At 42.0% G+C, this 16,903-nt stretch overlaps 1 protein-coding gene across 1 annotated transcript; it reads right to left on the bottom strand.

The window, feature by feature from the left end:
- Positions 1-14,600: 14,600 nt before the first annotated feature.
- On the bottom strand, positions 14,601-14,939 carry LOC308288156 (cytochrome c oxidase subunit 7A2-like, mitochondrial; the record flags this gene model as incomplete). The annotated part of the gene is made up of 1 exon (XM_080729509.1): positions 14,601-14,939. One exon carries the CDS (start codon positions 14,937-14,939, stop codon positions 14,601-14,603), a length of 339 nt encoding a protein of 112 aa, XP_080585635.1.
- Between the last annotated feature and the right edge of the window lie 1,964 nt (positions 14,940-16,903).

Below are 16,903 nucleotides of genomic sequence, written 5' to 3'. Positions count from 1 at the left end.
CGTGTGTGCGTGCGTGCGTGCGTGCGTGCGTGCGTGCGATTGTCTGTGTAGCGAATATCAATACAAGCTTGCCTGTCAAGTGGTTTCTGTCACCGCCACAAACATTCTGTGCTGTTGCAGCCACCAGAGGCATTGAAAGGCACACACATAGGTCAAATGCCACCTTTATAATGGCTGTTCTCAATGCAAAGAAACAGTGTTTATTCTAATTATTAAGCTGTGAATACTGTCTGCAGTGTAATGTAATATCAAGAGTAACACCACCAGCTTCCACCTGGCTACCGCGAGACTGCTGAACAAGGCATGATCACCGCCTGTCATCAGGCTGGTCTTAGACGTAGCTCTTCTTCTTGGACCTACCTGTGGATTATAGCAGGGACAGTGGGTTACACCCCGCCATTCCGAAACACCGCCATTCCGAACATTGACTTCTAACCCTAACCCTACCCCTAACCCTAACCCTAACCCTTACCCTAACCCTAACCCTAACCCTAACTAACCCTAACCCTACCCCTACCCCTACCCCTAACCCTAACCCTAGTCAATGTTCGGAATGGCGGTGTTTCGGAATGGCGGTCTGACACCGGGACAGTGACTTGGACTTTTTTATTTTGCTCTTAATCCACATAGACCTGCAGATTATACCAGTGTCGGTTTACCTTATGTGGATTAAGTGGTCGACATGTGCTGACACTTTGCACTTTAATCCCATGTACAACACGCTGACCTTTGTTTTAGTTTTTTCTCACACCTTAAATCTTGTCCAATGTCCATAGCATATCACATACAGTATACATCTACTATGCTCACATACCTTTAAGTCTTACCTCAGGTACTTACCGCACCTTAGAATCCAACCCTGCTCACTGCTCCTAGTTTTTTATAGGATGGGTAAATGCAGAGGATGAAGTGTATAAATACATATAATGTGACAAAAACACCCCAAGGAGTGGAATGGAGAGTAGAATATAGAAGAGCCTCTATACTCTATGGCTTGATTCTAGGCTTAAAATAATATATAAAAATATTTTGTTAAACTTGATGGGAAAAATCAAAACTCGATGGGAAAAATCAATGGCAGATTGTTTTAGTGGCACCAGTAAACCATGGCCACTGATGTTCCCTGCCCTATATGTCCATGTACTTTGTCAGTAGTCTTATTTGGATGACAAAATCATTAATCAATAAAGATGACATTTTTTGGCAATATAGTTTCAAGCGGTTTCTCAATATGTTAAAATTAAATAAAGCACATTTAATTCATGTTTTTGCCTTATTTAGGAAACAATTATGTACAGTACATAATACATTTTAATACATCTCAGCCCTGTTGTGACCGCCATCATGAATTACATAAAAAAAAAAGAAGAAATCAGGCATTTTGGCAATGTTTTTGCTTGACATTGCGTAAACTTGAATTCAGAACCCTTCAATACCCATTAAAAACCATATAGAAATATAAAATATAAAATTCAGGAAACTACATATTTTGGCTACAGCAAGTGTAATTCTCAAGCTAGAAAGGTCATCGTGGTTTCAAATTGAAGCTTATAAACATGGAAAGTTATCTAAATACAAGTGAAGCAGTGATCAAAAGGGCAGGGTGTTATTTTAAAACGGAATGGCAGCAGGACCCATAATCTTATTTTATGACAAATGTTATACTTGTATGACTATTTATTAGGGGTGTGTATCCATCCCCTACAAGGCGATTCGATACGTATCCGATACATGGGCTAACGATTCGATTCGGAAACGATACGGCTTACATACAGAACGATTCGATACGATTCGATACGGTGCAATTTCGATACGATTTCGATACGATTTCGATTTTGTGGATTTTATGCGATTGGATTCGATACGATTCGATACGATTCGATGCGATACGGTGTGATCTGATACATACGTTTAATGAAACATTAATTTTCCATTCAATTAAGAAGCTATAATCTATAAAGTAGCATTGCTGACCTTCAAATAATGGATATCTCATAAAAGACCATGGAATAACAGAAAATTGTAAAGAAAGATGGATGACAAATCATAAAATAGACACAGACATGTAGATACAAAAAATAATTAATGTAAACTACAAAGCCTACTGACATGGTTTGAAAATCTGTCCCACACACCCATTTCTAAGAACTTCACTTTAGCAGTTACAGTTGGTCAGGTGGAGAAATATAAAACAAACACCCAAAAGGCCTGGCCCTTCAGGCTTCAGTACAGTGCAATAATTGTACTTTGCAAAGCTGCTATAATAACACTGAAAAACTAAAATACATCCTCACCAATGCCACAGATCAGATCAATCCTCAGCAATGCCACAGATCAGATCACCAAATAAAACTAGTAAAAGAGCCTGCTGTTATTCAGTCAATAAGATCATTTCAAAGAGATCCACTTTACAACAGTAACAACAGCAGTATAAAGTAGGCTATAAGTGCAACATTTGAAGTCTGGCACACATCATGTCTACTTGTTATCTTATGGCTCTACTGCAGTAGTTCTAAAAAAATCAATGTCAAGGACCTCCAGTTTGACATGGATCAGGCTGTCTTAAGTTTACCCAAGGGTTCATTAGGGTCCATTTGGTTCCATTTGTACACTCCCCTGAGTTACACATACCAAAGGGTTCATTAGGGTCCATTTGGTTCCATTTGTACACTCCCCTGAGTTACACATACCCAAGGGTCCATTTGGTTCCTATCATTTCGCCGAGGACCCCCTAGAACTCCCTCAAGGACCCTTGGGGGTCCCCGGACCCCACTTTGAAAACCAATACTCTATAGTAGCCCTTTGCCATAAAAGCTGATGCTGTGATTATTACCTTTGCTGTCGACAAGCGCGGGGACTTCTGATGGTTCTAGTAGAACCGGGTTCTACTGGGAAAAGTGTTATAATCCAATCCATTACTGTCGCATTCTTATAAAATCCAAACTTGCGTTTCTCCACTGGAATAATGAATCCATAGTGATGGAACTCAACTAACACGTTGTTGGTTTGTTTACAAGTCGCTGTGTGTCGCACATGCGAGCGTCATACACGCTGCATCGGAAGTAGCAGATCTATAAGTTTACAACCCATCCACATGCAACACCCTGTGGGCTTGTAGATCTGCGGCTTTCCGCAGGACAGTGACTGCAGTACGTAGAAACACAGCTCTATTTGGAGGACAGAGCAGCAGGCAGCTTTTTCTTTTTTTTCTTTCCGTTGCACTGCAGCACTGACTGTGCTAGCAGAGCGCTCACTTTTGAAGTAATGATTTGTAACAGTAAACGATGAGTAAGTAAGTTCAGAATTTCACAGCAGGTTAATTATTTAATGCTAAAATCCGATTAATCCGATTAATTACTTTAGGACCGATACATCGACCGATACGGCCGCGATTTGGACCGATCCGGGTAAACGCGCATCGATGCGGCCGTATCGCTAGTGTTGAAACCGATAATCGATTCATATCGATTTTTTCCGACACCCTTACTATTTATGCTATTGTAGTAGCTTAATACTTAATACTACATTTACACAATTTTACCAGACACATATCAAAAAGGGTTTGAGACCAAACAGCCCTGAGTTGGGGGGGGGGGGGGGGGGGGTTGGTGGTGTTCACAGTGAACTTCTGATAGGATAATAGTGAAATCAAAACATGTGTTTTGCCAGAAATCTGCCTCATGGTGGTGCTGTAACAGGCCCATGTGAAAAAGAGGTTCTGAATTGGCGGACGGACGGACAGACAGACAGACGGACATGGTGCAAAACGGCCATGCTTTTCAGCCTGGGGGAGACAAAGACATCCTGAGGGCTGGGCCAGGCTCCCGGACTATTGCTGGCACTCTTTAGGACGTGGCGCTATCCATGGCACTGGAAGCCTTGTTAGAGCCAAGTTCAGACAAAAGGATCAGAACATCCCAAAATGTTGGGCAAGGCAGGACAGAAAGGAGAAATAAAGTCAGCTCGTAGCTCCCAGTTTTGTCGGTAAAAGAAACAATGCTGGAACACAGGAGAGGCAATCGTAAAAGCCCCAAAAGCAAACTAAGCTACATGAAAAGAGAAATAGATTGTGTAACAAATTGGGTGGGGAAATACCCCCACCCAAAAATGGGTGACGAATTACAGGCAAAGTAGCGTAAAAAACCTGTTTGATCATTGTCACATGACTATCAACAATGAATATATGAATGAATATGCTATATTCACAACAATACAATAGCCTATGTACTGTACATGGTCTTGGAATTGGCCCAACAAAGATGCCTCATAGTTTGAGCCTCAATATTGATGTCACTGATGACATTTATTATGTAAATTGCATAGACCTCACTGATTATGGTAATTGGTGTGGTGTGAATGTTGCACTTATTTATAGTTTAGGGCTTGCCTCATTCCAGCTCATGTGGACCCAGCTCTTTGTAAAGTCCTTATTTGTCCTGGGAAGGGTTTTTTTTTTTTTTTTTTTTTGCTGAGCACGCATGAGCTTTTTCAGCAGCATCCTACTTCACACTGATACTGTTACACACATGCACACATGGGAGCTGCCCAGCGCAATCACAGTCATCTAATGTTGGCCACTGGGAGCTGCCCTGTGCAAGGCTTACTTCAGTGTCCTGTCCTTGTCTGTCTGTGCGGCCTGTGCGTCTGTCTACAATATGTCCATCAGTCTGTTTGTCTGCCTGTCTGTCTTCTAATATAATCTACCCGCCAGTAGCCTGAGATGACTTACATCAGAGTTGAAGTGAGGCTGTGAGACAGTAGAGTTACTAATATGGGCCGCCCTGGGTACATCTTCAATGGCTCCCCAGTGATTGAGTAGGTCCAAACCAATGCATAAATGCATCCTGGATATCAGCCAGGCAGCATGTTCTTACTGGCCATAGCTATCTGTAGAGAAGACTACTATGTTTGTCTCACAATTCAAATCGGTTTCATCATTGGTGACCATGCAAACAGGGGGGTTTGGGTGTTGTCCAGGCCAGGGTCCCTGGTCAGACTTAGCCTCGCGTAGCCAGGCTTACTCATCTGCGAAGAGAAAAGCCTGGTCAAGATATGAGGCAGAGACCGTTCTAGGAGGTGGGGCTGAATATTCGCGGAAGTTGTCTTCTTTTCACAGTGCGGTGTCCCTGCAAAGTTATTCCCAGCTGGAAAAAAATCGTGTCTACGTCTCCTGCTCCGTCGGTTGCGCTCACAATAAACAATATATAAACTAAAACATCGATTCAGGTGATGTTACACCTATTAAGAGCGAGTTAAGAGCTACAATCTATTTTAGTTTTTTCCCTGGGGAATGTAAACAGACCCACACCGCATGACGTAACTTCCTTTAAACGCAGCACTTCCGCTAGAAATCTTGGAACCAAGCGGAAGTCATATCTTGGCCAGGGTGGGTCAGACTACAGAGGAAGAGGTTTCCGTGTCAATGAGGCCTTGGCACTGGACACCATTCAGGTCAAAGTTGAAGAATAGCCCGACCATCTGACCATCTTCAATTTTCAGCCAGCACAAGGTGGAGGTTGAGTCTGACCCGAATCTGGAATTGTATGAGGTAGTCCTATGTAAACAAATCGGATCACTAAAATAAGACATCACACATTGTTTTCTTGTTTTTCGATGTGCACGCTATAATTTTGAGGTATAAAGAGTGTTTCTTAAGTTTCTTAATGTGCTGTGTGTTTGTGTGTGTGCGTGTGCGTGTGTGTGTGTAGATAGGGAGAGGGAGACGAATGTAGACAAAATGTGTATGATAGATTGAGGTAAATAATATAGTAATGCTGGAGAATGAAACAGGAAATGGACATTATGGCCCGCAAAGCTAAATCCATGTGTATCCAATTGAAAACATAAGAGAATGGATTTTACTGTTTTTTTGGCTTTGGAATGCAACAAATACAAAACAATATTATTGAAGTCTCCAGGACGTGAGTAATCAATAGAAGAAAAGTCATTTTGGGGGTGAACTACTCCTTTAATGGATGGTAGATATTAGATAAGCTGCAGGTGGTGCCAGCACAGAGACAGTGGCAAGGCAGCTGAAAGGCCTTTCAGAGCATGTTTATTTCTTGGATCAATCAATCGATTGTGTTCTGTCTTGGATGAGAAACATCAAATAAAAACATTATAAAATACAAACAATAAGTGGATCACTAAACTGCAACACTGGACCACAATAATATTTCCAACCTCTAGTCTATACTGTACATCCTTATCAGTGGCATTGGTTGAGCGCCAGTTTGGGAAACAGAAGGTCCCCGGTTTGCTCCTTTGCGCCTCCAGGCTTCATGTCAAAGTGTCCTTGAGAAAGACACTTAACCCTTAACTGCTCCCCCATATGCTCACCTGAACTGAACAGCACACTAGTGGGGCAAATGCAGAAAAGTCGGGGATCAGTAAATACCAATTTTTACTTTTCTTTATTTTTACATAACTGTACAATTGGAATTTGCAGGGCTTTAGTGTAAGCCGCTAATACTGCTGATTTGGGACTACAACGCTGGAATTTGTAATAATGGTGGGAGAGCAACCCCGAAATAACAGCCTATTTTATAATTCCCCCATTCTCAGTAAAAAAAAAAAAAAGGAAAGAAAAAAGAATTGCTCAAGCATTTTGTCGAGCCGGGCCATGGAAGAGAGATAGTTGATGCTTGTTCAGCAGAAAGACGCAGCAGGGAATTGGTACTGTGTCATGCAGAAGAGCTGGCAGAGGTGTAATCCCTCGACAAACACTGACAAGAAGAAGACAAACACGATGCAAACTGTAGAAAGAATGTACTGTTAGTGGATGTACAGCAAGAACAACATAACAAAAAATGCACGTACACACGTGCACACGCTAGGGCATTCACAGAATATTCAAATATCAATTCACTACTAGAAATACTGTTCCTACGAAACAGTGTGGGCTCGCTCGTGACTATATTCTACAGCGTGCTCATGTGAATCTCAACCAATACTCCAGCTAACACCACTCCCAGATTTTCCCCAATTGCACCTCATTGGCTAAGGCCCCTGCCTTTGTACTGTCTGCGACGGAACTCGCTATATAAATAATGAAGATAACATAGTGTTCTCGCCTTTCAGGCGAGCCCACAATTAGACTACTATACATCAAAGCTGATTATTTGCTGATATTCATTTTAATATTTTAGATTTTTGCCAGACCCATGAAATGGGTAGGCCTACATAAGCAAATGTCGGTCTGTCCGGGTTTTCTATATAAAGGGTATATATGATGATGACATGATGATGATATGCCTACAAAAGGCATGATGTCATAAATGATGATGACAGACATTCAACATTAAATTTATAGGCCCAGAGGGTTGGCAGAACCGGGGTCTGGCACAACCAGGTTGACCTGGTCTAGTTATTTTATTCTTTAAAATAAAATGAAAGCAGCGGCAATATATCTACTTACTTACTTAAGCCTCCTACAGACGACAAGACTTCCTGTACAGTGTACAATCCGATTTCATCGGATCGTATGAGCATACACACTACACGATCCTCAGTCTTGAAGATTATTGGGCCGTGTGTCCTGCTGTGCGAGAGACGCGCGAGAGACCCGTACACACAACAAGACCTCTTCCCCGACACCCCTGTGGTGAAATCTGGTGCGAGACGTGACGAGACAAAAAAAAAGGCACCAGAATGCGCGAAACTAAGTCAAATACCAATTAACTCCCCAGCGCACCACAGCTGCTGACTCTGGACTCTGAAGCGTACCTGCTCCGCTCTCCTCAATGTTAAATTAAACCATAATTTATGACATTCGCAGTCAACTTATGATTAAGCCTATACTTTATCCATGTTCTCACCTCAAAATGGATTAATTCTTCTGACCGGATCACACTGGGGCAGCAGGCAGTAGGCTACTCGAGGTAACGAGTGATTAACATCCAGTAGTATTTATTGGATGTGATTTCTCCATCACAACGATACTTTGCCATGAAAACATTCACACAAATGTAGCACTATAGCAAGTAGCAACTTTTAAGAGTAATAAATGATGCTGCTCTGCTCATGCTGGGGGGAGAAGCAGCAGACAGACAGACAGCCTGCCGGCTGCTGCCGCTGAATGCACTCGCTCTCTGCCTGGTGCGTGCACAGCACTCTGTGGGTCATCTTGACTACTGACCGCAGTGTAACAGTCGGCTCCCCAAATCACCCATGGTAATTCTTAATTTGCTCATTTTACTTATTAAAAACAACATTTTATTATAAAGACATGACAGTAATATGGGTGCAAAATGCAACCTGTGACATTAAAAGTCAGATCATGATACAAACTTTAAATGGTAGTGTTAAGAAGGTTTCAGTGTTAAGCTCAACGTTGGGCATTTGGACCCATACATGGAGAAATGGAGCGAACCTGTTTGGCCTAAACATGGAGATTTGGAGAACACTATATATGGAGATAGTCCATCATGTCATATGGGACTGCCGTCATAGACAGTAGCCATTGTTAGGCCGGTGTCAATGGCAACCGGCATGGACGGCATACGTGTCAGATTGATGTCATCAATATGACCAGGAATGCTGGTCCCTCATTGGCTGTTAATGATGACGTTGCCAGAAATGCTGGTCCCTGATTGGGCTACAGGCTTAAACATACATACAGTACAGACATACGCAGGCAGCCGAACGCAGTACTTGGCGCTCTGCTGGCGCAAGTAATAATTAGCCCCATATAGAACCTCACCCTCCGCTGTAGAACTGTTGTGCTCCGAGATTAGGTCCTACGGCCCTATATTCCGGCTGCGGAGGAATTCCCCCATGCCGAGGTGGTTCACCCTTTTCAAGACATCGTATCCAAACATTAAAGGTAGTTCCACGCTCCCACAGTATGGTTTTCCGAACACCGGCACATACAAAGTTTACGTCTGGGATGGGAAATCGCTCATTTAGTCAGCCTGTGTCATGTTTTCCCATTCAACTCGTAACCCCCCGGCAGGTGCCAATACTGATTCTGCTACAATAGGAAGGGAGCAATACACCATGGTACCTCCCGCCAGGAGGAAAACATGCTCATTTAAACCGTTTTCCCAACCCCAACGTAAACTTTTTATGTGCCGGTGTTCGGAAATCATACTCTGGTAGCGTGGAACTAATTTCCTTATCCTGTAACAGAGTCAGTGTGCCATTCAGGATATGAGAGTACGGTGGAGACAGAAGACAGGGTAGGCTGATTGCAGGACAGCTTAATGCATTAATACCTCATTAATATCAAATTACCAGCACATTACTAGCTCATTAATCTCTTGTCTAGAGATTCTGGGTCAGCTTGTGTGAAGTGAGGCCCTGGCCAGGTCAGACCTGCCCCAGATGTTTAGTTTACTTATAGTCTATAGTTTGGTAGCCTCGGAAACCCAGGCTTTTATTTTGGCCATAGGAAGAAAAATAAAAGCCTGGGGTAACCTGCTGCAATTTTTGGCATAGACAGTGGGAGGCGGGCCATGGCACAGATCATGAACCAATAGGATCCACCGGCTGTTTTCAGCCGGTGAATCCGCCCCCTCTAGACCAAAATCAGGTAACTGATCATCACTCTCTGCTCCTACTGTGTGTGGGCTCTCAGCTTGCAGTGTTGGACTGTACGGCAGGAAAAAGATCACAAAGAATGTCTCAATGGACAGTAACAGTTGAATTATATGATCAACTTCAAGTTGAAATGTGTTTTGTCCAGTGGAGAAAAAAAGGTATGGTAAAATAATTGCGGTGTCTAAAAGTAATATGTTGTAATGGCATGAAGGCATATTGTAATGTGTGGCTGTGTGCCAGGGATCGCTACAGTAGATAAATGTTGCTGTGGCGGGTGGAAACCTTGCATGTCCAAAACTGTTGGGTTTCAGGGAATGGAAAAATATAACCTGTGTTCCAAGGGATCTAATGTAGTAATTAATTAGTCATAAGCTCTTGTTAATGGGAGACAACGGACTGACCTCATGCTTCCTTCTATGCATGAGGAGTCCAAGTTACTTCTTTTCACCTAACCCGTTTCGGATGTATCATGCCATATAATGGCTGATTATCACGTATTATCAGTCCATTGTAATGGGACAGAAGGGACATGCTCTGCCGACTGCCGACTCAAAAGGCTGTCATCAGCGCATTAGTATGGACATGATCTGCCGACAAATGCAATTGCACCTTCTAGTGGTCAAAGAGAAATAAAATAAAAAAAGGTCAGTAGGATTCGAACGCAACACGTGGTGTTTCCCAGCTACCCGGGGCTATTGCCCATGCTACAGGATATATGATGGAGGTTAGGGTTAGGGTTTGGCTAGTAAAACGTTGGGGTTTATCTCATCTTATCACTTTTCATCTGATCTGATGTGATCTCTTACTGTCTTTCATCAACACTATACTTACAGTATGTCTCACTCCAGGGGCGTTATAGGGTCTTAGATAGTGGGGGGGATGACATAGCCCGAAAATTATCGGTTTTATGCGGTTTTGATCGTGTTTTATTCGGGTTTCCGCAGTTAATTTTTTTGCTAAATGTAACAATCGGGAACGGCACACTACACTTTCCCTTTGCCTCTCCACATGCACCAGCCAGCAAGATATAGTCTATAGTAGATGGATTTCTTGGTACCAACAGACAGACAACACGTGCCAGTTTCATATAATCATTCAGTTCCAAAAGCTTTTCAGTTAATCTACTTAGTTACTTTACACCACCGTCTACTACAGCAAGCATGATGGTTCCCAAACGTTTTAGCCCGTGAACCAAGAGAAACTAAACGTTAGGGGACCCAAACTAGTAGTAGTGAAAATAGCAGATCTACAAGCTCACAACGAGTCGCTTCGCGCTGCATTGTGAACTTCTAGATCGGCTATTTTCAGGACCCATACAATGTGTCCGCGACGCGACCCACGCATCGGTCCCGACCCCAGTGTTTGGAATGGAAACAGTGGTTCTGGTTAACCATAGCCACTAGCCCAAACAGTGTACATTAGCCAGCAGCATAGCATCCATCATTACTCTAACTCTAATATAGCCACGACTCACCGCTGAGTGAGGATGAGAGGAGCAGAGGACGATGTTTAATGCCTTTATAGCCTACATGGTCTTGTCTTGGTGTTCTGTTTATATTCCTTTATGCCCGTGTTGTTAATTTCACCACGAGTCCATGACACACCGTACGCACGGACGACAAAGAGGTGGACGACAGTTAAAAGGGGCGTCCTTTGAAAGCCATTTCCTCTCTGCACAGAAGCCCATTTCAAAACAAGAGTCTTTCTTTTAATTTTTTCATCTATACAATCGATCATTCAACATGTTTATTTTGAAAGTGTCCTGGAAATAGAAGTAGCCAAATAGCCACCCCCCCAAAAAAGCAGCCCGGCCGGCAAAAAAGGTGGGGGGATGAGATCACGTTTTTATGAAAGTGGGGGTGTTCCGTCGTACTCACAATGAATGGTCGTGACGCGCCTGTCTCACTCTGTGGCTGACTGTGTGTCTCTCTTCCTCTCACCCTTCACTCTCTCACTACAGTCTAACTCTTTCTGTCAGTATCTCTCACTCTGTCTGTCTGACCTTCTTACTGTATCTCTCTTCTTCTCTGACACCCATGTCTTTCTCTCTCCATCTCTCGTTCCTGCCAAAAACAATGAATGTGCGTTACCATTGGCCCCCCCCCCACAACCCCTGAGACACTCTTGAATAACAGACTTTTGAATAACTGAATTATTATTGTTATTTATTTATTTAGATGGCAACAACGCTGTATTCAATATGCAAACTTGGATAAGCTAATCGTGTCTCGCCTCTGGGATTATGTTTCCTTATCTAATCGCCTCCAGTTGGGTTAGCACCACCAACACACACCAACTAAAGCTTCAATTTAAATCAAGATTTGGGTAGATCCACCCACTCGCTTAATTGGTTTCTATTCTGTTAGGAGGTCTGCTTGTCTTAGTCATGTCACACACAGCTCCAACTGAAAGGTGTGTGTGTGCGTGCATGTAAATAACATTTATTATTTATTTTAGATTCACTCTGACATCTCCTCAGCCACTGACGGTGTTGTTCTGCTCTGCTGGTGGGAGGCAGACTGTCATGACAAGAAAAACAGACACCTACTGTACAAATTAATGAGACAAAATAATTGAAGCTGGGTATCTATCAGATTTCACGCTTTTTAATAAACAAAATGCCAGACATGTGCTCAGTGTTTAAGTGTGCTCTGGTCTATGCACTGTGTAGTAAAGTAATCATATGTTAGCTATTGTTGTCTTGTCATACGTTAATAGCTGGCTATTGTTGTCGTGTGATGTTGTTTAAGCACTATCGAGCAGTTATTCTGTAACTTTGTTTGATGAATTTTATAATCGAGAAGTGTCTTTTATACATCAACAAATCAACCCCCACAAAATACAAAATCAATTAATCTGATTAACTAATTAAGGCAAAAGAAAGGCAATTTACAGTACAAGCTCACAATGTGTCGCATTACAACACATGATGATTTATGCCAGAAATAATGACAGGCATTGGCTAACTGGCGACAGAGCTTTTCAGTCTGTACATGTAAGTCCCAGACACTGGAATGCCCTTCCTCAGGCCTTGAGAGCACAGCCTCTGTTGATATTTTAAGAGGCACCTAAAAACAGTGTTTAAACAAGCATTTGCAGAATGTCGTTCGCTTAAATGATTCATGCTGTGTTTTTATATCTGTTGTATATAAAGCACAGAGTTCTCTCTGTGAAATAAAATGTACTTACTTTATACTTTACCAAGCGACACTGTCGCTTCTCAGCTACACTCCACCATTCTATCTATACTTACTTCAACCTCAACACATTCTTTCTACCCTTTTCTCTAGGTATAGGTGTTCTTTTTCCCTTTATACTGTAGGAGTGTAGATAATAGGCCTGTGACGATTCACTTTTCCCCGATTCGATTCGATTTCGATTCATAGGGTGACGATTCGATTATATCACGATTATTGCGTTTTCCTGCGATTTGAATCACGATTATTGCGATTTTTCCCCCAACATTACATCTTTTTTATATTGAAACATTTTAAAACAATTCTAAACAATATAAAACATTAAAAGTTGAATCATAATCATAAATCAATGCAGCCAAATAAAGTCAGTCAATCTTTCTGACATTTATTTCAGCCAAAGTGCCAGTGGTACAACATTACAACAACATGTTCCTGGTCAAGATGCCAGAAAACACAGAACACAAGTTGTCATTAAAAAAGAATCGCTGTGCTGCAGGAACTAGGACCTGTACTTACTCTGACTGAAAGTGGTTATTTCATCAAATTCACCTTCAGGTTAATTTTGCCTTAAAAAAAAAAAAAAAAAAGGTTTTATTTTTTATTTTTTTTAATATAAATAAATAAAATCGGGAAAATCGATTCTGAACTTTGAAAATCGATTAATTGAATCGCCAGCATTAACATCACGATAATATAGTGAATCGATTTTTTTGCACAGGCCTAGTAGATAAATACAATGTTGGAGGGAAGTTATGACGTGCAACACAGGCCTCTGTCTAGAACTTAGAGTGACTAGGGACATTGCAATTATTGTAGTCATCAACAGTGTGTTCCTAGCCTTGCTCTATCTGTTGTCCGAGCTAAAAGCCACTCAGGACATAGAGTGTGTGTGTGTGTGTGTGTGTGTGTGTGTGTGTGTGTGCGTGTGCGTGTGCGCGCGCGCATGTGTCCATGCGTGGGTGCTTGCATGCAGAAAGTGGATGTTGGACAAGCTGATTTTATCAACACATTATGTGTGTGTTGTGACTGTGGACAACTCACTGTCGAGGCTTAAGTGACATTGGGAAGAGGAACCACAATTGATGTTTTCCACAATGATGGGACCACCTGGGTATCAAGTGAGCATTGAAAGAGGAAGCAGAAAAACCTACTAATTTGGGCTGAGAAGTGTTTCAACAACCCTGCCACCAATATTATCAAGCCCTTGGCTTTCCATGTAGTAATGCTCTGAAACACTCACTGAACCACCTCCTGTTTGATGGTGAGCATGTTGTGTGTCCATCTCTTGCCACACAGGGATGTTGTCACCACCGCCCCTATCTCAAAGTGGGTGATTTTTCATTTTCAGTTTGTTGGCTGAAGTGAGGAACACCCTCTCATCTAGATCCAGTTTGCTTAGCTCACCTAAAAGGGCCATTCGCCATTGTCATTATTCCAGCCCATGTAGCCTAGCATTGGCCTCAGGGTATGCGCTCCTTAATCACCAAATATATTTTTTGTTTTGTGATAATTTTATTTTGCTGTCATTCCAATCACTTTTGTAGGCACTATATTGCTGGAAGAAGTTTCTGCGATATACAGTATGTGAATCGATTTGCCAGCTTGTTCACTTCTTTGTCAAACCCGGAGAGTGGGCGAGTGACAAGCTAATGATCCACCCGACCCAGGAATCGCTGTCAGGCACGCATCCTAACCATGGCTATTGGCCACCATGGTTCACTTGCAACATTGATCACAAACAAAATAATTCATAGCAATAAATATATGTTATTCTCCTCAGAAAATGAGATTTCTTTGTTAACAAGACTGGCTTAGAATCCAGAAAGGGATCAGATGCACTGGATCTGGGCGGGACTGGTAGTGTCACTTGGGCTGAGCGTACATGAACAGCGCCATCATACAGTACAGGGTTCCTCCAATAGTCAGACCCATGGTGGTTCTGTACAACATTCTGTCCATCAAACCTTTCTTCAGATATATCGGGAGGCCATCGTTCCTCTGGAATAGTTTCTGGAGATCTGGGACTTTATTTCTACCCATGTACTCCCCATGACCTCTAGCCTCGGAAGCCATCCTAGTGGGAGAAGCAAAGATTGGTGGAGGAGCTTCAGGGGGAACGGTGGGCTTCAAACCCTGCGGGACGTATGCTGATGATGTAGCTCCTGTCAACCTCTGTGTGATCCCATTGAACTTGTGATACATGATTGGAATATGAAAACACTTTCTCTCCTTTCTTCGAACTTTCACTTCTTCTTCACTTCAGTCCTCACTGTGCCTTGACATCAGACACACAGTACTGGGTATGTCTGTTATATAGACAGACACACCTCAGTACTGACATCACAGTACTGACATCACAGTGCTGACATCATAGTACTGACGTCATAGATGACTGGTGTTGTAGATTGACCTCCAAGTGCATTGTGCCTCCATATGTGCCCAATTTGCCCATATACTGTATGTATGGGCATATAGGGAGAGCTCTGTATCTGTTTATCTTTATGTCTGTCTGTCGACAGACTTTTATGCCCATACTGTATATGGAGATCCATGATCATTATACTGATGTCATAGATTGACCAAGTATGATAATGGCTACCAAGAGAGGTTTATGGTCTGGAGCCAGGATAGTGATTGCCTTAACTATGCTGTTATGCATTATTTGAACAGAGGAAAAGTAAAGCATCCAATTTACAAATAACGTTTGGTGTTCAGATTGCAGTAATAACATTTATTTCAATATAGATGGGTGAGTTATATATTATACTTCTGGCTTTTTGTCTAAAATTGATGCTAATATTCTTGCACATGAAACTCATCCCCTACTCTGTTGTTTTTACATAAATTGCATAACCAAGAACTGCAAGAACTGACCTTTTAACCTCTGTTGAATAGTTGTCTCAACCAGTCAATGTTATTAGATTTCGGAGTCATCCAAAGGTAAGACAGACCACAGTCATCCAAATCTGCTTCACTTGTGACACCTGTGTTCAACAGGTTAAGCAGACAGTTGTACATTATTTGACTCAATGTACTCTCTTTCCCTTCAATCAACCGCCTCCAATAGCCTATAAGCCTCTTTTATTAACTGAAATATTAATTGGGTTTGGGTACCTCCCCAGCTATTTTAATAGACCTAATTGACCTCATTCAAAGAGGTCGGTTGCAAAAATAAAACAAATGTCTAAATATATACAGGCTTTTCAACTGTTACTAAGGTTCCTGTGTTTGGTGCTAAACTGATGCCGGTTGAGGGCAAGAGGTGATGAATTTGGTCTTTAAAAGTTAGAATGTGTCTTTAAAGATGCACATGAAAAGTTGTTACTACTGAGATATATAGGAATACATGAATCAGTAGAGTTATGACTCTTTGTCAGCTTTTGTATTTTTCATTTTCCTCTATTAAAGATGAACAATAGGCACTTCTGGCATTACAGAGGGCCTTCCCATATGTTTTAAGACTATCTTGCCAGACTAGTGAGATTATTCCAGTGTGGGGGAACGCCATAGCCTTTCAAGTGTACGCAGCTCCTTGTAGAAAAGAATATCTGTTATTCCCTCCTCAATACTGTCAAGTTGCAGGCTCTCTGTCCCCTGGAGATGGCTATGTGGAGCTGTAGAGCCATGAACGAGCACAGGAAGGTAGATGCCAACTCGTTCATTCCCCTGTCCCTGATCTTTGATAATGGTAACGACGACCATCAATCTTGTTTTATCAAACAACAGCGGGTGATTTTGTGTTTTGTTAAAAGCCACAACAAACAATATTTATTTTATTATTGATTTGTCTGTCTGTTTTGAATTCTAACAGCCGCAGTGACAATAAAGCCAGCATCAAATAGCTGGCTATAGTAGCAAGTAGTCAGAACTAGTTTAAGGATATATATATTAATGTGTTAGCTATTTTTCCATTTGATGGATCTTCTGCAGCATATTCTTTTTATACAGTACAGTTGTTCTGGATTCCATAATAATAAAGCAATAAGCCACAAGAGGCGAGTGGTTACCGGGGTAGTATACACCGGCTGAGAGGCGTTGGGAAACACAAGGCGCCAGCCGAGTGTTTCCGACCCTCTCAGGGTAACCAAAAGCCTCGCGTGGCTTATTGCTTTTCTAAAACGGTCACAATATTGCAACATGAAAATCATAGCATTCCATTATTTAAA

This window comes from Nannobrachium achirus (genome assembly GCF_963921795.1).
Source record: "Nannobrachium achirus genome assembly, chromosome: 7".
In the NCBI taxonomy this organism is placed as follows: Eukaryota; Metazoa; Chordata; class Actinopteri; order Myctophiformes; family Myctophidae; genus Nannobrachium; species Nannobrachium achirus.
This window is presented reverse-complemented; position numbering and strand designations above follow the sequence as displayed.